The sequence below is a fragment of the Sinohyriopsis cumingii genome, chromosome 7 (assembly GCF_028554795.1).
Source record: "Sinohyriopsis cumingii isolate HCF-2022 chromosome 7, ASM2855479v2, whole genome shotgun sequence".
NCBI classification, from domain to species: Eukaryota; Metazoa; Mollusca; class Bivalvia; order Unionida; family Unionidae; genus Sinohyriopsis; species Sinohyriopsis cumingii.
The window spans coordinates 109456723-109478744 of record NC_142967.1 but is presented as its reverse complement, the minus strand read 5'-3'; the positions used below and the strand labels follow the sequence as shown (position 1 = coordinate 109478744).

Here is a 22022-nt window from a genome sequence, read left to right as displayed (position 1 = left end):
ACACTAGTACTATTTGCCGATGTTCATAATAATATACTCTCTCTCTCTCTCATTTAAATCTTGTTCATTTTCCTCTTATAATTCTTTTAACCAAACTTTATATAAAATCATCTCACCTTGAATCCATTTCCGTCGTTGCTGCAGGAATCCCTGGAAAGAGGTTAATATGCAGTGTTGAATTGTATATAATTTACGTACAATATATTTGCTTTGGCAAAAGAGAGTACACTAATTGATAGATTTTTATCTTCCCGGTATGTCATGCTATATAAACAACTTGCTATCAGGATTTACGTAAAGTAAAAACGTAAGTCTAAATTCATTTCAACCGATAATCTGTTTTCCTTTAGAGATTTTACTTCTTAAGGATAATTTGTTAGTGAAGATTATACATTTATTAGAAAGGAGGATTGTACGGTTAATGTGCTGCTTCTTGTTATTGAATCGATCTTGTTACTGAACATTAACTTTACATATAATAGAGTATTACGACACCTTGTTTTTCTACTTGTGAATAAATCTAACTGAAAAAGGTTTATACAAAATACTGATCCTCAGTGGAAGAATGACTTACTTTGTAATTCTAGATAGGGATTATCGACCTGCCCTTCATTCTGTAGTATCTCATATACATTAGAAATATCGGTATTCGCTCCTGTTGGAATCAGGCCTGTTCCTACTTCATGTCTAAAATGTAAAAAAAAGGAAAATAATACATATGCTCAAACATTTCGGCAAATAATTCCATAGCTATTACTTTCAAAAATAAATGCGTCCATTATTTGCTCCTGACGTATCAGATAGAAGCTAGACTGTGTGCAAATTCATTGGACATAATGCCTATATACATGAGCACTACGGTAAATATGTCAAAGTTATAGTCATTAAATGCATGTGGAAATAAATGTCCGAGATAACGTTTATAGAAACTCTTATGAATTATGGAATTTCAGAAACTTTTGAGTGAAATGTCTATAAATCTTTTAGTAGATTTTCTCATTCTCTCTCACTAACCAAATGTACATAGATATTAGCTATTCTTTTGTCATTGTCAGTATAATTTTGTTATGATGTCTATTTGTATTTCAAATCAGTGGTACAGTGGCAGACAGACGCCATTATCAAACTGTAAGGATTACAAGAAAATATGACTTGTCTTTCACCAGTGTATGACTAGAAAGTTTTTCTTAAGTGTACGAGGATAAACAATCACATCAAGTATTGAGTAGAACCTTTAAAGGGTGTTAGAAACAAATTATGCTTCATATCTCCAACTGTGCCATTGGTTGAATAGAAAATTTCGTCCTAGAAAGGTCAGAATAATACGTTTTATAAATAATGTAATTCTTTCATTGTATAATACGAACAAAACTATCAAATTAAACAAAATATACAACTAAATGCGAAAGCAACATATATTTTCGATTCGCTGTATCTACTAATTGGGATATTCTTCTCAATGTGTATTCGTTGTCGTATTCGAGTCTACAACAAGTGTAAATATCCCGGTATCCTTCTACCTAACTATAGGTGTAAGAGTGACTGAAAATGTATGTGTGTTTACGAATACGAAATTCGTGTTACCTGTGAACGTCGTTTTCGTCAGACGGCTTGTCTGTGATTTAAATAGAAAACTTCTTGTGAATAGACATAAAAGAATATATTTCATATTGCGTAGTTGTACGAAGAAAATTAATTTACATTAGTGAAACTTTCGCAAAGGCATGTTACAAAATTATCCGTATTGATCGAAGAGGAACGAAAGATTATTGTACACCTAAACTAGTGCATTCTAATTTAAATGAACATCCTGCATATTCCATTTACGTGGTAATAATTCCATCGAGAGTAATATTCGCATTATTTAATTTAATATCACTTGCTGGTTTTACTGCACCGTAATCGTGTCTAATAGTTTATACATGATATGTATAATTAGGATGCGATACGTTGGAGGAAGAAGAGCAAGGAGTCAACATGGTGTGGCAGAGTAGATCAAAATTGATTTTGAAACTTCTTTTGAAGCCTTCAAGATACTAAATAATAAGGTGTTTATTGCTATTGAATATTTAAAAGGAGCATAGTATATTGAATTTAATACAACGTACCCAGCTGTGATTTCTTTTGTTTTGATCTGTTCCTGAGGATGAAGATCACCAAAGCGATAATAGTGACAACTAAAACACTTGTTCCAATGCCATTTCCAACAATCACTGCAAGCACAGCTCCAGTTGCTAAGATTTTTAAACAAATCGTTATGTCTTAAATAGAGCTTACATCAGACCATGAAACAAATCGTTCTGTCTTAAACAGAGCTTACATCAGACCATGAAACAAAGGACGTACAAAAGCTTGAATCTTACAACAAATATCACAGGATTATATTTGTAAATATTGGAATATATCGTGTCGTACACACTTTTTATCAAACTGCGGACAAATGCGTTTAAAAAAATTAAATGGTTAATTATCATTTGCTTCCAAATCGCCTTTACAAACACTTATGATCCGCATAATGCCTTACATACATACATACATACATACATACATACATACATACATACATGCATGCATACATACATACATAACATAACATAACACACATACATACATACGATGGTGAAAAGCAAGTGCACGTTACATTCATTAGTATTGTTTGCATTAGTGAAATGAGGATGACATGGTATACTTGTAAGGAATATCCACTAGGTATTACATAAATTATATACCACCAGACGCCAATAAAACTAGATATTTTCTTCATGTTTTAATTATATGAAATTATCTGAAACCGTTTTTGAGAGAAAAAGTTTGTTTGGTTGTGTATAAATTGGACAAGGAATATCGTGCTGGATTTCGTTATATTCTTCTTAAAATGTAAATATTGTGCAAGCAATCATCAATATTTCGCATATAAAATGAATTAAACTATACATATATCTAGTGCACAATTTGAATTATCATAGATTCCACCACACCCAGCATACAACGAAATGATTAATACTATTTTTAACAGGTCTTCATCCAAGCATATAAGTATCAACACCTTTTGCATACAGTTATGTGCAGAGTATAACACAGCAATAACCAACACACACATTGCAATTGTACCATTAGGTATCATGATCGGAATGCAGTTTGAGAAAGCACGTTTGCCCTTGACGTTCCATGAATACATTCTATAAAGGTAGAACCCAGGCGGAGGTTGGCGAACGTTTACAGAAAAGGTATGATTAGGAAACCTGTACAGACGTTCTCTCTCTTGAGGGTCTTTAATAGCAGTACATTGCCACATACTATTAGGACCGACCGCAGCTTTGTACTCAATTTGAAATGTTTGGTCATGACCTCCGTTGAAACCGGGATCAAAGTTAAACAAAATTTGGTCCTCCATAAATATGTTGAAGTAAAATCTAAGAAGAGGAAGTGGAGGGCCTGTTAAAAGATAATATCTCCTTTTTATGGGATGCATAACAAGTTTAAATTATTTTATTAACGCATGTAGTTAATAGATGTGTCAAAAACTGTACTCTATAATGCAGAGAGCATGCGTTGACATGAGCAACATCCACAAATTCTACAACATCAACATAATAACTAAAATTACATCAATACTTAATTAAAATATTTAAAATATTTCTCTCTCTCTATCTCTCTCTCTATCTCTGGGGGCTACCCATGGGCTATAATTCGAATTTACAAGACTGATTCCAGATAGGTGCTATACTGATCCCAGCATTTGATTGTATTATTGGCTGACCCCAGCTTAAAGTATTATATGCGTTAAGCTGATCTCAGCATAATAGTGTATTCTGGTAAGCTGATTCCATCTTCGAGTAAATCTATGCGCGGGTGATCCCAGCATTATAGTGTATTCTGGGCGGATCCCAGCTCAAGAATAATTGGTGTTAGGCTGATCCCAGCTGAAGTAGACATTGTGATAGGCTGATCCCAGCATTAAAATATATTCTAGGCTGATCCCACCTTAAGTAGATTATGTGCTAGTCTAATTCCAACATGCTAATGTATTTTTGGCTGATCCCATCTCAACCAGTCCTATGCAGGGCTGATCCTTGCATCATAGTATTTTGGGTTGATCCCAGATTAGTGGAATAGAACTAGACTGATCCCAGGATAAATGAAGTATTATTGTGTCCTAATTAAATCTGTACCATAAATGTATTAAACAGGCACGAACTTTATGTTCTTAGTATAGCATGTGAATAATCGATTGCGGGAAATATCAAACTGAATTTGATATAAAATATATCAAATAAGGGTCCCGAAGGGGATGCAAGTTTTAATGTGACAATCTATTTTGAAGGAATGGTGTCCAAAGCATCTGACTGTGACGACAGAAAATCAAAATATCTTGTGAAAGTACAGGTAAAGAGAAAGCATGAGCAACGCTGCCTGACATGACCAAAACTTATTCAAACCCTGGAAGCCAGTTCTGTACACTAACCTAGTATTTTTTTACACAGATAAACACCAACTCTGAAATGAGTACGCATCATGCACTAACCCAGCGTCAGATGAGACCTTAAGTTAAGGCAGCACTTAGCAGATAGTTTGATGAAACCTCACTTGTCACAAGCTGGAATCCTTCCTTTGAAGGAGTAATATGTTCAAAACTCTTTCTTCTGGAAGGACAAAGGATGAGACATATAAGTTAGAATCTTTTTAAAAATAAATCACAATGAAAGCATTATTTCTCCTTCAAAGATTCATGCGACATATATCCACAAGAATATTAGGAGTATTGCTTCGACAGTTAATAAGGCATTTGTTGTCTTAGGCGTCCCAATCAGCTAGAAATATGAAGTGTTGGATGCCAGTTCTAAAAATTGTGTTTCTCGAGGGTTTTACTGACTTCAATATGCAGCTCAAGATCCAGACGACGTTTGACAAAACCTTTCAGATTTTAATGGAAATAGACGAACTTGTTAAACAAGAAAGTAGTTACAAAATCCAATGAGTACGGGGTAAAGAGTAAGAGGATGTACATAATGATGATATACCGTAAGTAAACTCATTGAGGAATTCTGGCAGAGTATAAAGAAGATTGAAAGCCTGCAAAACAAGCGCAAAAGGAAACTCTACAAAAAAATAATGAGATACTTGTCAAATGCAATGACACACTAGTCTGAGACGAATGAGAGTTCCGTTCAAAACACAAATATGACTGAACAGTTAAGGTAACATAAACCAGAGGGAGATAGAAATGCGTAGTGGAAGCCTACAGTGTACAGATTCTGCTGTTAAATTATCAGTACATGTACAAATCTTTGTCGTAGCGCTGCAGATAGTATTGTCATATCAGGTATATGAAGCAATTGTGATGGAGAATAAACCAGAGTTACATTAAATGGAAGGACTACTCACGTTTCCTGACGGAAAACCACTTCCAACTAAATTAATTGGTATTTTCGATTTCTGTCTTGGTAATGTGAGAAGCAAAACCAAAAAGCTTTATAACGCTTAACAAATAGTTTATGATCAAATTTATAAACAAAAATTGCGAGAGGAATGTATTACGGTATTTTGAAGTGAATCCATGCTAGTCAGTATAATGGTCTATGAAAGTTCTAAATCAAAGAAACGTTCCTTATAAATGTAAATACCAGAAATGTACTGGTCCTCCAAGAACCGTGACTTTCTCGAAATGGCATTGTCCAGAATTCCTTCGAGTAATTAACAACAGTTCCAAAATACTATTCCAAATAGAGCACTTTCTATTTTCACTCGACAGTCCAAACGAATGTATTTCCTCTCGAATAATATATACGTGCAATATAAAACACGTCGGCAGACTTACAAGAGGAACACAATAAGTGTGAACGACTACGAAATTAGGAATGAATCTGATTGCTTAACTTTCTCTAATATACACCGTATATTGCGACTATACTTCGGAATAGACCCCACGCGACAGCATATACTGTTAACTTTCCAGCGAATTAAACACATTCACATGATCAATATCAACCAATGAAGTCATTGAATTATTCTCAAATATAAACATCCCATAAGTCATTTAACAAATACGCCATATGCGACATTTCAAATCTTATTGCTAATTGTCTACACATAAGTAAACGTCTATTCATAAATACAATGTAATGATATATTCAAGTCACAATGGCCTTATCGAACTAAAGATGATATGTACACATCACAGCCATGAATAACATATATACACAATTGATAGTATCATGTACCAGGAGTTACAAAAGATACAGATATACATAACAGAGGTATAATAAATGTTCCACAATGTATGGGAAGTAAAACAATATAAAACTGCTAAACAGGTAGATTGCATCGACGATTCATTTTCCTTATTCAAACATTCATCCCTGAGAAGATTCATCGTGAAAGGAAGATGTTTTATAGGTTTATAATCTACGATTTCAACATCATAATAGATTTTTTTCATCGAGTTCGAAAATATAACAAGTACTCATATTCACATATTAGCTGTATTAACTCATTCTGTTATTGTGACTGTAGATGTGAAAATTTATTCTCCATATTCTTTAATATTTCAAAAGTTTCAAGACTGATTTGAACCAAGTGATAACATTCTGGTTGTACATCATCATTTGAATCGTCGTCTTGTTGGGCAGAAACAATTAAATTTATTAAATGTTTTACAGAGCCATCTCGACATGGCAGAGTTGATTCTGCATCAGCCATCCAGGAGTATCGCTGATATAATTTAAGTTAACTGGATAATGACCATGATTCCACGCTTGAAGGGGACTTTGTGGTATGAAAGATAGCCCGATCCTTATCACCAGGTTGAAAAGTTCTTTTCGTTGTAGTTTATCATGCCTTAGTTTCATTTATTATTGGGTAGACTGAAAATTATTTCTTCCCATTTCACTAGCTTTTGATACTTTATACATACAATCGGAGATATAATCAAGTAAATTCATTTCTAATTATTCTGTTAAAGAAAATATTTCTTTCAACAACGACAATGTTCCACAGTATGTCCGAAAACATGTTCAAAGGACTAAGTCCAAGGGACTCTTGAACCAACTCCCTGACAACACAACAACAAGAAAAGAAACGAAAAACTTTATGGTATAAATGCAGCATGAACTGATCATATTCTTTCAAGTCTGATGAAGTCTTTCTAACGCCCATATGGCTTTCAGTGTGATATACAGAGGACTTAAACTGTTGAATATCTAATTCATTCATAAATTGCTGGACGATCTTGGACATAACATTAGATCCACAGTAGTTAGAAACATCCCTATTAATGTTTGGACAATACGCTTTACTTCGCATATGACGTAGATACTACATTTTGATAGCTTTCTGACCACTTGTCAGGTGGACTCCATTCTCTCACAAGGACAACATTCTTCAAGCATAGCAAGTCAGCTCGTCCTCGGAGTCAGCGTCACTAATAAAACTCTGAACATTAGATCTCAGGACTTGTATCCTGTTCGAAGGCAGGTGAGTGTCACTTGTCACCCTGATTATACGTAAGAACATGAGTAGTTAAACGAGGATCATAATGATCACTACCTTTTGATTAATCAGTTCAAGGTGCAAAAGTGACCTCATCAAAAGCCTGACCAATACATTTCTCACCCATGCGGCAAAGAAATCTACTTGTTTTGCTAACCTTACTTTTCTTATCTCCGTCTAGTCATTTCAGACCAGTCGTCTTAGTCAAGGTGTCCATGCGCTGTGAACTACTTTAAAAAGAAAAGAAACCCTTGTTGTCTTGTGCTGTGCCTGACGTAGTTGTACTAAAATCAAACAACAACAACAACAACAACAAATATATAACAAAAACATGGTAACTTAAGTTAAATCCATCTTTGATAACACAAACGTATATGATGTAGAGCTTTTTGGTATTATACTTGTTCGTTCCACACAGCGTGGTCAGTTTTGTTCTATATGCAGGCCTAGCTCAAAACATTTTTAATTCAGCGTCATTAAATGTAACTAAAGCTACCTAACTAGTTTTAAATACTTCAGGTGAAACAAATTATATACTGTTAGCTAGATTTAATGACGCTGACCAGAAAATATCTGTGCTACATATAGGATAAAATTCTCGGTGCTGTTTGAAATGAACAATATAACAGAAAACACTTGTCCATGCAAAGATACTATAGACCTATACACTTCATTGCCTCCCTACTCTCTTAACAATTTTGGAAAAATTAGTAACAGCAGGAAAAGTGTTATATAAAACATGCTTTTTTTCTAATTTTGTTACGCGTCTCCACTGTGCCCCGGTTGACTTAAAAATATGCCTACAAAATTTAATGACAAATAATACACTTACCAGCCAGAAGGAATAATGTATCCGTCAGCACATTAATTCATAAGTAAATGTCACTGTAGCACTTGCCATATTTCCAGGACAGAAAAATAAATGTTCAAAGAATCCGTGAACTTAATAGTTTAGCACATGGTTATCTGCTCCGTTTTTGGAGGTTATATTATACACGGGGACATTTTTACAATCAATATTAAGGACCATGCAAGTATGTCACACACAGTTTCACCTCCTCCAAAGAAAAGAATAGTTATATACTATAGTGACACAGATCTCTAATTACCCATGAATAATCTAAAGAAAGATGTTAATCTTCGTTACATTTTGTACTAAGTATACCTACAGTAGCGCTGAGTAGCCAATATCGTTTTTCAAAATTGGAAATGATGAAAATAAAACAGTTTCTTGTAATAAATATGATTTATTTATTGTCAATTTCATATAACATCGATATATTAAATGTGATAAAACCTCAATATTATACGACGTTTAGTGTTGTTATTTTCTTTGCTCACGCCTATAAACTGTGTACTTCGGACGCAACGGTCACATCACAGCCCTCATTAACATATTTATAGTATTGTCCCGCATGTAAACATTGGACGTGAACGCTAGTGCAGAATTCTTTTTACTTTAAAGGAAAATTTTGGGTGAGAAAAATATACTACGTTGGGGTTTGGACGAGGCTTGCCCGAGTGGGGAAACATAATATAAACCCATGACTGGGATTTCCAAGTCTTGGCCCAAACCCCAACATAGATTCTATATATATATATATATCAGCCAATGTAATAGCGTCTTCATCCTCAAGAGGTCACTTTACCATAACACCACTAACTGGAAAAGCGGTGTATAAATCAGGTATTTCAGTTTCAATACGATCAACCTTTTCATCCAAACAAAACTTGTGTGTTAAAAGTGAATTAACCACAAAGGTATGTCCAGCTAAGTCACTGTCTATCAATAAAGGATCATCCTCAATGGGCCACAAATTCACAGAGCAAACAGTCACTAATCCAGAACTTAAATCTAATGAAAAGTTAACATTCTGAAGGGGAATTGGAATAAATCCGCACTCTATTCCCGGAACAAGAAAACTTTCAGAAGAGGACGACTTCTCAGACAAAAGCAAAGTAGCTGATAATAAATAACTCTGAAAACCTCCGGTGTCCCGTAACATTTTAATAAGCATAGGATTGGACGAATTATCGATACCTTGTATACACCCCTTAAACATGAATAGTTCATAATTCTGCATAATAGAATAAGACTGAGGTTTGTATGACCTCACAGATGTATTGTTTCCAATACATGACCATGACGTTGACCTATGAGAAACAAATGGATTTGAAACTGATCTGTCTTTAATCTGTTGCTTTTTTTAAACTTAAAGCAATCAGGACGTAAGGTTCCCAATTTTCTCTTGCAATAAGAGCACGTAGGAGGAAATATACCAATGTGGCAAAATGGAAGAGAAAATCTTGATGATTTCATATCAAAAGCAAACAACTTACATCCTTCAATACAATTCACGGCAGAAGTCTCCTAATCAAACCACATCTTCCTGGACACAAAAACCAGACTGGTAGAAAAAACACCTTTTAGACGTCTGCTCAAAACCAAGTGATAAATACCAGTATCTTGTCCAAACAAGAAGTCATCAAAACCACTGCATTCGGAACATCCGATATAACCAGCACTAAGAATACTCATAATCTGCTCCGACCATGAAAGAGTCCAAAAAAGATATGAAGAGTTATCTCAAAATTTGATTGACAGATGCTACGACAAAGACATGATAGCAGAGGCAACCCAAAGGGATACTCTAACGTGCCGCAGTGACCTACTAAAATATGGGGAGAAGGAAAACACTGATAGGATACCATTTATCCTGACCTCCCATCCAGACAACCCCAAAGAAGGTAAAATTATTAATAAACACTGGAGGATTGTGGAATTGTGTGACACACTAAAGTTAATCCTCCAGAGCAAACCAGTAGTAGACCACAGGAGACCAAAACAACCTCATAGGCATCCTAGTCAGGGCAAAACTAACACTAATCACTAACAAATACCACTCTAGTAAATCTGGCCCTTGTCAAAGTATGATAGAGACAAAGACATTTTCAAGCACTGCTACTAGCGACAAACGTAACATACATGGTCCAAACAAAACGTGCAAGCCAGAGTCTGCAATTTATCTCATCACACGTAAGATCTGTAGCCTTCTGTATGTCGGAAAAACTAAACAGATACACAAAAGATTCAACCTCCACAGATCCGACCGGATGACAAGGAAGTCCAGTCGCAGAACATTTCTCCTCACATGGTCACACTTTCAATGATAGAACACTTGTTGCAATTGCTCACACCCATAACTGGAGTTCCGAAACAAGGAAAGAAATGGAATATTACTGGATAAAACACTAAAACCAATCCGTTTAAACCAAGAAGAATAGGAAAATACAGCCTTGCACACAAAAATTCATCTTTTTGTTTATAACCTCTGTGTGTGTGTGTGTGTGTGTGTGTGATTTGGATTTATAACGTAGCTTTAACAGTTTAGCTACGATGTCTGTATTGTGGCAGCTTATAGTAATGTCTAGCACTGTGGCATCATGCCGCAGACATGTAGCATGATGACCCACCCAGTTACATTATGCAGACACCAGACCGACCAGCCCTAACACAAACCTCTTAATGCTCAGAGCCTAGCGAGGCAGCTGTTAATACCATTTTTATGTCTTTGGTATCAGTCGGCCGCGGTTCGAACCCACGACCTCCCGCATCCGAGGCGGACGGCTCTAACCAATAGGCCGCAGGAGCGGTGCAATAACCAATAATTACTAATATAACCATGAAATATCCGGGGTATAATGTGCGTTTCCAGAAATTTACATAAAAACAGAAGCAATAAGGATCATTGATTTCTGTCACTATGCAAGGATTTTTAAGCATCTGCATCAAGGTGAAGTGAACTAGTTTGCCTTTGAAAAAGACACATTTAGAGTCATTTAGAATAGAAAGGGCTCATACTAGTTAGAGACTAGTTTTGCACAGTTCGTTGTCAGTTTATTGCACTTATATATATATATATATATATATATATATATATATATATATATATATATATATATATATATATATATACCAATTTAATATAAAAAACAACAACACAAACGCCGAAAATTTTGTGCAACTAGTACTGCATTTATGATTCTTCAGGAGGAACGATATGTTTTGAAAGCTAACCTTTTTGCACGTGATATTTTGATAAACGCCAATAATCACTCTCTACTCGATTTGTCTTTCATGCAAATATATATTGTGCACGGTGACATGAATAGACACATAAAATAACTTATTGGATTCATAAGTCAGATACTTTGGATCATAATGGCCTTACTGCCAATGCACTATGTAAAATTGTATTATTTATTTCATTTATTTTTATTTTGATATATTATATATCCTTTATATCAATATTATAATAGTTATGACTGTTTATCTCTATTTTATTATTATATTTTATTATATATATAACTAAGCCTGTTATCGTAAATGCTAATAAGCACTATATCTTGTTCCAGTATACGTTGTACGCTTTTATCTCCTTGAGTGTTAAAGGTTATATGTCTCTCATAGTCTATGTATACATGATCATGATGCATATTCCTTTCGGAGTATATCATTATGTACATAAGCTTGTTTGTCTGTCTGTCTCTTCTATACTCTTGCTATACGCGCTGTTTTGTGTTTAGGTTTATTTTGCCCACTATCTTCCAAGATGGATAATTAATAAATGTGTGGGGTAGTAAATCATTCGTACTGAATGTACTGTAGGCATAATCAATATATACATCCAGAACAATAATCCACTGATGTCGGTATTATTTATAGTTGTAATAAATTTATTTTTATGGTATTTTATGGTATATGAAATCAAGAGCAATGTAGTTATCTCTGTTTACCAACTGCATGGACAATAATGCCATTTTATTACAACAAATATGGACTTGTATTTTCTATTCCGGGAGTAGAAGGCATGTGCTGCAACATTTATATACTGCTTATAGAACTGACAGTAAATGTGGAAGAGATATAACAACGACTAGGTCTTCATGGTAAAATGCAACCATTACATATGGAGACTTAATTGATGTCGCTGACATGCATCATCAGGTAAGATTAAAACACATTCACAAAAAGAGGTGACGTTTTAATATTTCTTTTCTGCAATGGTTAAATTAACAAAACTGAAGCCATTTATCCATCCCAAAACAATGTTATCGCTGATATCTGGTGTATCTACAAATTATCACAATGCAACAGGATCTTATCATTTATTCCTTGAACGTGACTATATTCCATTTTGATCAAGCTCGCAATTCTTACAAGACAAATGCAACGTTTGGAATTTACCGACCGAAGATGTTGTCTCTTAAAAGTAACTCAAACGGTAAGGATCCTTTGATAGCCAATCACTTCACATGTTACTACAGTTTTTGCCCAAGTTTGGCTCTCAGCAGATAAACATACAAATCGTACAAGTCCGAAACTCCTCTGTATGCCGAAGTCTGTCATCCTATATAAACGGACAAATTTCGGCGAGATGTTTTTGTGCTCAAGTTTATTAATATATTTTGACGATGGCGTAGAAGGCATGTGCTGGAACATTTATATACTGCTTATAGAACTGACAGTAAATGTGGAAGAGATATAACAACGACTAGGTCTTCATGGTAAAATGCAACCATTACATATGGAGAATTGATGTCGCTAAAATGCATCACCAGGTAAGATTAAAACACATTCACAAAAAGAGGTGACGTTTTAATATTTATTTTCTGCAATGGTTAAATTAACAAAACGGAAGCCATTTATCCATCCCAGAACAATGTTATCGCTGATATCTGGTGTATCTACAAATTATCACAAGGTAACTTAATCTTATCATTTATTCCTTGAAAGTGATTATATTCCATTTTGATCAAGCTCGCAATTCTGACAAGTCAAATGTAACGTTTGGAATTTACAGACCGAAGATGTTGTCTCTTAAAATTAACTCAAACGGTTAGGATCCTTTGATAGCCAATCACTTCACATGTTACCATAGATTTTGCCCAAGATTGACTCTCAGCAGATAAATATACAAATCGCATAAGTCCGATGATCCACTTTATACAGACGACTGTCATCCTATATGAACGGACGAATTTTTTTGTGCTCAAGTTTAATAATATATTTTGACAATGGCATGAATGCTGTTTTGCGTTGTGGTACATAGTATCAATGTAAACTGCGAATTTGCTTGGAGATGTGTGTATCTTGTAGAGAGTTGTTTTGGTGCGCGTCACGTTCAATTCCTAGAATCAAGCATATTTGATTTTTTTTTTAAAGTTATCGTAACTCAGTATCTTTGCAATATTGTTCCATTCAAATCTTGCATACACTCAGTCTTCAGATATTCAATGTCTTTCTTTAAGTGGATGTAACCGTTTCAAATACATAAAGAAACAAATACACAATGACCATGCCAATTTGATTGTGAAATTATTCCATTTTGTGATTTTCTATTTTGTCAGCAATGCTTGTCGTTTAACACGATCAGTAAGTTAATGTTTTGAAAAGGGCACCGTTAACTTTCTTTCGTCCGTTTTCCGCCAAAAGCGTACTGCATCACATATATTATTCGTCGATCTGCTCCTTGAAAACATTTCTTTTTTAGTGGGAAATCAGATTTAAGTATTACAAATGTTTTGCTCAACTTCAAAATCAGAATATATTGAATATGGAAGTTTAAAAACAAATTATATAGCATTTACATAAAAATATTTAAAAAAATAATTTTATCTCCATTGTGTCCTAAAATTAACATGTGTAAACAACTTTATCTCTTTTTTATGCTGAATGTATTTGAATATAAGACTGAGATTAAATGATAGTTCGGAAATTAATATTTAGTTTCCAATTTGAATTATATATATCCTGAAACAGTACACACTATGAAAGATTCATTGGGGTCCTTTGCGCTATACATATGTAATCATGTATATGTATTCAAATCACAAAGCAGAGGAACGGAAACATGAATTTCTAGTAACACAGAATAGAAAGTAATTATATTATTGTGTAAAACTGAAACCTAAGCCATAATTTCGATGTAAATCATAAATCAAGTTCATTATCTTCCTGACCTGAATCATTGATTCTGGTTTCGTAAGCAACGTGCTTATCTCTGAGTCAAGAAAATTGGAAAGTCCCCATCAAATGTCTGGTCGTCATTTTGTTTGCTTCACTTCACAACATAATTTTAGTGACAGGTCTTATAATTATAACTAAGATTTTATCTTGTTAACATTTTTAACATCCTATAATGAAAGGTTCCATTAAGGTATAGTATTTCCTGAAAATGCTAGTTGTGACCTAGGTCTAGTAGTGAACTTTAAAGTCTTGTGAATTGCAAAAGTTAAATATTTTAAACTTGAAATATCATCTTCCAAAGCAAACAGTGCTAATGTTGTGTCCATTAGTTTGAGCGGCGATTTGTTTGAATTATTTATTCATTGGAAATACGACGTGCTCTTCTAAATCACCGTACGTTATTTTTATATTTTCACTTTGTATTGTAGGGAATAAATTATTTTTTTAATTTGTTTTGGTTTTCGGTATTTTCTGTTACTTTGAGAAAGGCATACAGTCGTAATAAGAAACACACAAACTCAATGCTGAATCATACTATTTCATAGCCGTTTTTGGCTATGAAAGAATCATATGATAAGAAAGACGTGATGATTGTACCTAATTAGCGATGCAAACCAAAGTGCACGATAACATAGGGTAGATAGTTGCATACCTTTCTTAAAAATTAGACTTGGGATGATCACTCTAATGCTCTCGGAATATGGGCTTGTGCCCCGAACATTCCAGGAATACATTCTGTATCGATAATCTCCTGGAGGTAATTTACTGACGTTGACAGAAAATGTTTCTTTCGGAAGTTTATAAGGGCTGCTCTTTTCTTTCAGATTTGTAACGCTAGTATTATGCCAGACATTGTCAAGACAAGTCGAAGAGGAATACTCTATTACAAACGTCTGTTCAGAACCTCCATTGAATCCAGGAAGAAAATGCAGCTCAATCTGATCATCCACAAATCTGCTGAAGTTAAACATTTCAACCCGAAACGGAGGGCCTGTAAAAAAAGAAAACGACTGAATCATTGTATGAGATAGGGGTGATGAAGTTTTAGTTTGACAAATGTTTCAATTTTACATCCTGAAGAAACTTAAACGCACTTGATTGTTTACTGGGGTCACCACTGAAACATTATCGTTTTAGATGGTTTCAATTATTCAAGGTTAATTATGAAGGAAACGTTGTTTTTCTTTTCTTATCTATTTGCATTATCATTCTAATTGAAATAATTATAAACGTCTCTGCTGAATCATGTTATTTCATAGCCGTTGAAGTCGACTCTATTCATCTATCTGCAATGATCGAGTTTTACACAATGTAATTATTATGTGTGCAAATGTTTTTTTTAATTGCAACATCAACTACATTTGCATGTTTGCAGAGTGTTATGAAAATATCATTTATATTGTGTGCTTATTTGTATGTCCATTATTGTAAGTGATATAATGAATGTTTACATAGCAAACTTTTGTCCACGATTATAATTTGCAAGCAAATGGTTTATTGTATTTGCGTTCAATGCTAATCATTTATATTTGTTTCATGTTGAAATACATGCGGAATCAACGACAGAGCTATTGTAAATAGCTTTATTACAAAGAGGTCAAATTCACAGCCTAATATTGAATCCAAATAGTTGCTTGTGGGTCTGTTTCTTTGTGGACACTTATGAACCATTCGTATCAGAAGGTTCTCTGTTATGTATTGGTGATTATACCCAGCCTTCCCCTTTCTAAAGATTAAGCGACATAAGAGCTTCTCTGTCTTTTGTGATCAGGTTCTTTGCATTCTTTCAAGTAGTGAATATTTTCTTTTCAAGTATGTAGAGTATGACTTTATTAATGTTCCTCTCCATGCTTTCAATTTGGCCTAAGAGTCAGACTTAGTTTCGGGGTCCTGTGAAGGTATTAATTTACTAGGCAATGACCTAGATGGCGACAAGGTGTTGGTTCATCAAATAACAACTGACAAGCCTAGTGTGACTCAAAACGGTGATTCTTTTCAGACTGAAATTCTTGATGTTTATCATGGCCTGGCAGTTGCTAGAGCTACATCAAAAACAATTGTTGAGAATGATGTTGATCAGGAAATTGTTGCATTACCTGACATTTCCTGGTCACTCTTTTGATTAGGTCACCTTTGCTACTGGCATTAAACAATCTAAAAGTACTTATCGCAGTGTTCCTCTTCTTGCTGCTCATGGTCTCTATTATATTCAAGATGACAAGCGATATAAAGTTTATTTCAAAGGAATATTAATGAAACTGAAATTACTCAATTACTAATCTGATACTGTCTGAAACATGGGATGCTTATGACAAAATGGGGACCACCTGCGGTACCTGCTGGTGGTGGTGGTCAGTGAGATGTCAAACTATTGACAGGAATTTCTTCGTCAAACCAACGAAATTCCCTTGGCTGGTCATGTAGGAGTCAAGAAGACTTATCGCAAGATCCTGAATTGTTAATGGAGTATTTTGATAGAGATGGAAACTGTTAATTATTCCTTCAATTTAAATGTACCTATAGCATACAGTAAGTATGTAAATGAATAACTGAAACCTGACTGCAGTCTTTGATTTAACCAAACGTCGGAATTCATACATATTAAACAATCTGGATTATACATTTTCACACCTGCAATACAATGAAAAGGATAATTTAAAGCAGATATTACATGAGCACGTCATATCTGGTGTTACAGCACAAAAAAATCAAGATTTTCCATCTATGAGGATGCATCCTTACAGGCTAAGTTAAACCTGTAGAAGTGAAGGTCAAGGCTATGTATGAATTATCAATGCCTATCAGTGAAAAGCATCTGATCCAATTTTAGGGCACGACTGGATATTATCGGAAATTTTGCCTAAATTTTCCATAATTGTCGAGTCTCTAACAAATGTGATGAATAGAAATGTAAGTTTCATTCGTTTGATAAACGTAAATAATCTAATAAACAATTAAAGCCATATTTTAAAGTGAAGACGTTTATTCAGCACAAAATTCCAGCCAGTTATTAATATGTATGTTGATAAATGGGATGTAGGATTTGGTGGAAGATAACATTTGCGTGGAGCATCCAATATGCTATCTTTCTATTTAAAAATCCAAGTAAAACAATCAAGCACCATACAAATTATTCTACAATTAAAAATGAATGGTTGGCTCTGATATTAGATTAGCCCGATTTTGAAATGTATATCAGTTCCGAACTTTCTCCAGTTGCTGTATTCACTGATGCTAGTCCCCTTGTATTGATGAACAAAATGAAAACAAAATATGAGAAATTGTAGAGCTCCGGTTACTTGATGTCAGAATACACTACTGACATGAGACTCATGAGGAGAAATCGTAATAATAATTCCTTAGAATTACTGAAATGTTCATTGACATTTTGGAATAATACATTCATTAGACTTTTTTGTGAATCCATTCAGAAACATTGTGGATTGCATCATTGTTATATCAATATATTCAAGACGATCGGTATTCTATATCTTGGACCTATGATATAACATATGTACAATTATTCTGAGTTTAAGTCACACTGCGGTGTCTTTTGAATTCAGCTTTGTATTCTAGGAGAACAAACTGCTTGTTGATTTTAATTGAACTGTTAGCTTCACATCTTTTATGTTGCATATTTTAAAACCCCGAGTCATAACAGTAGTATTCCGATTCAACGGGACATGCTAGCTGCATATATAAAATATGTCCACACTACATGCGTAAATGAGATTACAACAAAACATAGAAAACAATTAAATTGTTGATACAGATAAATGGTTAGACGAGAAAACCAAAGAGGGGTGTGTATGTATGCATGTATGTATGTATGTATGTATGTATGTATGTATGCATGCATGCATGCAACATGCATGTATGTATCTATGTATGTATCTATGTATGTATATATGTATGTATGTATGTATGTATGTATGAATGTATGTATGTATGTATGCATGCATGTATGTATCTGTGCATCTATGTATGTATGTATGTATGTATGCATGCATGTATGTATCTGTGCATCTATGTTTGAATTGTTTGCTATTTAGATACTCCTCTCTTCAAACAATTCATATGGGATTAAGACAACTTCTTACTTATTTTTGTATATCTGAAATACATTGACATTGACCGTGTCGGCTGTACCTTTATCAACTGCAATTGAAAGACTGTGTGGCATTTACGGATCTGGTTTGGTTTGCTTTGCTGTATTATTTTGGCACAGTATCATAAATAAAATATCTAATGTCAAGGCAATTAGAGTAATGTACCCTTTCCAGGGACAAACTACGATAACCGTGGATAGTTTGATCCTATGGTTGGATTCAAATCAAAAACCTTTCAGTTGCTACTTAAGAACTCTAACCACCTAGTCAATGCGGTTACCAAATCCGTAAGTGGGTCCGTACTCTATGCTGCACCAATGGGCCCACCTTGGGTAACTTTTGCAGCTAACGATGTAGATAGTAAATGGCACAACAGCGATAAATTTCAGAATTATTTATTTGTTTATTTACCAGTCACATGCCTTTCAAAGTTGATTTCAAACGTGATCTTGTGTCGTTTTCCGGAGATAAAAGAGCAATTAATTGTCACAAAAGCCGATAAAAGTCTTTTTGTGACACTTACAAGAGACACAATTCTCCTTTGAATAGGGTAAGTTTTTAATTAATGTATATTTCTTTAATTTGATTAACGAAAACCAACAAGAAAAGACACTCAACTGTGGTTTTTTGCAAGATATTATATATCTTTGTGCACATGACAAATTTTGTACAACAGAACTAAACTTAAATTTTTATCTTATTTGAACTATACAGTTTTTCATCCATCTCATTAAAATCAAATGCATATACAAATCATATGAACAGTGGACATCTATATATCAAGCAAAAGTTTAAAAAATGGCTGTTAATACTTTTATATTATGTTCGATGTATGAAGTATTAAGTAGGGTTGAACTTTACGCGCGATCTAATACACATAATTAGAAGCACTACTGCACAGATCAAGTCGGATATTTAGTATCATTTATGCATTACATTCTTAACTGTGCAGTCTGATACATAATAGATGGTTCATTGCTAAATTAAATTCATGAAAAATACTGAGCTACAATTCTTATTAACCACAATATAAAGAAGACCTAATTTTCTCGATTTATCACGGAATTTGATCCCTAATACCATGCACCACTCGAACTACCCGTACATGCAGGTGAGTAATGTATCGTGAATCAAGATATTTCATGACGATATTAGAAGCATGATGATGTCTGACAAAGCCGGATTTTTAAAATTTGCTAGATGCTATATAAATATTTAATATCAATGAGCTACAACCTGACTCCACATCGCCACTTTTTTACATGAAAAAGTTACACAGCGAATTTGTAAGAAATCTATTGAACATCTTACCATCCGACTTCAGCTGAAATGTAAACTCCGTCTGGCCAATAGGATTCATCAGCTCAAGTGTATAGTTGTCAAAATCACTCTGTGATAAATTCTGAACGATAATGTGAGCCACTTGAGCCTCCAACTGAACCGATTTGCCATACATCTGGAAGTAAATTTCTTCAGGGAGGAAATACATGTTGATATCGCTTGTGTTTGACAGAGGTGAGCCATTTTTCTGGATGTATAAAGTTACAACAGCTGGATTGCTGTAGAATGGTATTGATATGTTAACATACCCACCTAGTTCTCCAGTGAATATAGAGCTTTTAGGAAAAAATTTGGGAACTCCTGCAAAAGAAAATGGCTTTGTAAGTATTTGACTCATCTGTATAAAATAAGTTAAATATAGCGATATTAGATTGTGATTCACATATGATGTATCAGCACATATAAAACTATGGTGTCAGCAGTAGAAAAATGTGTTCTTGCTTTCTAGGTCAGTCAAACATTTACTTTCTATCTGAAAAAAAAATAGGATAAAAACAAGAAAAAAAGCAGAATCTCTCTCATAAAAAATAAAATAAACAGTATTTTGAGATCAATGGAATAACATAGGAAATAATTTGCGCCGAATGAAATCATTGGAAATCAGCTTACACAAAGTAATTAAAAGGAACCGAAGCATTTATAATGACAGTTTTACACTTTCCGTGTGATTTTATTTACATTATTACATATTAGTAAGACAAAAATGCAAAAGACTTCAGACACGTGCATACATATTATCATCAATTTCATGCTTTTCTTGTAAACAAAAGTATTTTTAGAACAGACTATTTAAAATCATCTACATGCCTGAATATATGTCAATCTTTTTATGTGATACGGATTGTCAGTTTTCAGATCGGTATTAAATGCATTTTTCAAGCGGATTTGTATAGGGTGGCGAATATAAGCAAAGTGTGATTTGTTAATAGCAAATTGAGACAGCACATTAAACTGGTGAGTGCGATTTATTATTCACTTGTAAAAATGGCAACTGTACCGGTGACATTTAAGAAATTTGACTCCTTTTGCTCGAATGTTCCATTATTCCCTAGTATACCATTGGTGGCGGAGCAGATGTACGTCCCACTATTTTCTAGAGACAGCCTGTCAATGAGTAGGATTGTGTGTGTCGAATTAGTTGTACCCTCTAGCCCAGTTCTGATCACTTCGTTCATCCACATGTGCATCCAGGGGTAGAAAGTGATGTTGGCAGGGACACCTCGAGCCTCACAATCAAGCACAGCCGTCTGGTTCTGCATGGTATTGCCTGATACAGTTATGTTGATATCTGGTGCATCTACAAATTATCACAATGTAATGGGATGTTAGCATTTATTCCTTGTAGGTGATTATTTTTGATCTTGATCAAGCTCACAATTCTTACAAGACAAATGTAACGTATGGAAATTATCGACCGAAGATGTTGTCTCTTAAAAGTAACTCAAACGGTTAGGATCCTTTGATAGCCAATCACCTCACATGTTACCATAGTTTTTTGCCCAAGTTTGGCTCTCAGCAGATAAATATACAAATCGTATAAGTCCGAAACTCCTCTGTATACCGAAGACTGTCATCCTATATAAACGGACAAATTTCGTCGCGATGATTATGTGCTCAATTTTACTAATGCCCAATGTAATATATTTTGACAATGGCATGAATGCTTTTTTCGAGTTGCATTGTATGGTATTAATGTAAACTGCGAATTTATTTGGAGACGTGTGTATCTTGTAGAGAGTTGTTTTGGTGCGCGTCACGTTCAATTTCTAGAATCAATCATATTTGAAATTTTTTTAAAAGTTATGATCACTAAGGGTCTTTACCATTTTGTTCCATTCAAATCCTGCTTAGACTCAGTATTCAGACATTCGATGTCTTTCTTTAAGTGGATGTAACCGTTTTAAATACATAAAGAAACACATACACAATGACCATGCCCATTTGATTGTGGAACTATTCCATTTTGTCATTTTTTGTTTTGTTAGAATTGCTCGTCGTTTAACAAGTTCAGTAAGTTAATGTTTTGAAAAGCGCACCGTTAACTTTCTTTCGTC

At 34.3% G+C, this 22022-nt stretch overlaps 1 protein-coding gene across 11 annotated transcripts in view; it reads right to left on the bottom strand.

The window, feature by feature from the left end:
- Positions 1 to 22022, bottom strand: part of LOC149795921 (uncharacterized) — an 82281-nt gene that overhangs the window by 8028 nt on the left and 52231 nt on the right. For 5 of the 11 annotated variants that reach the window (XR_016422448.1, XR_016422447.1, XM_089965840.1 and 2 more), the window contains exons 11-17: positions 20966 to 21265; positions 19939 to 20268; positions 15171 to 15509; positions 2109 to 2234; positions 1585 to 1615; positions 574 to 687; positions 117 to 134 (exon numbers count right to left, since the gene is read on the bottom strand). Coding sequence is in view for 8 of the 11 variants with exons in the window: in XM_089965840.1 (XP_089821966.1) it covers positions 117 to 134; positions 574 to 687; positions 1585 to 1615; positions 2109 to 2234; positions 15171 to 15509; positions 19939 to 20268; positions 20966 to 21265 (1258 nt within the window). In the remaining 3 variants the exon portion in view is untranslated. Of the gene's footprint in view, positions 1 to 116; positions 151 to 573; positions 688 to 1584; positions 1616 to 2108; positions 2235 to 15170; positions 15510 to 19938; positions 20269 to 20965; positions 21266 to 22022 lie in introns of those variants that run through there. The other 6 variants (XM_089965838.1, XM_089965837.1, XM_089965841.1 and 3 more) reach the window with 2 other exon arrangements.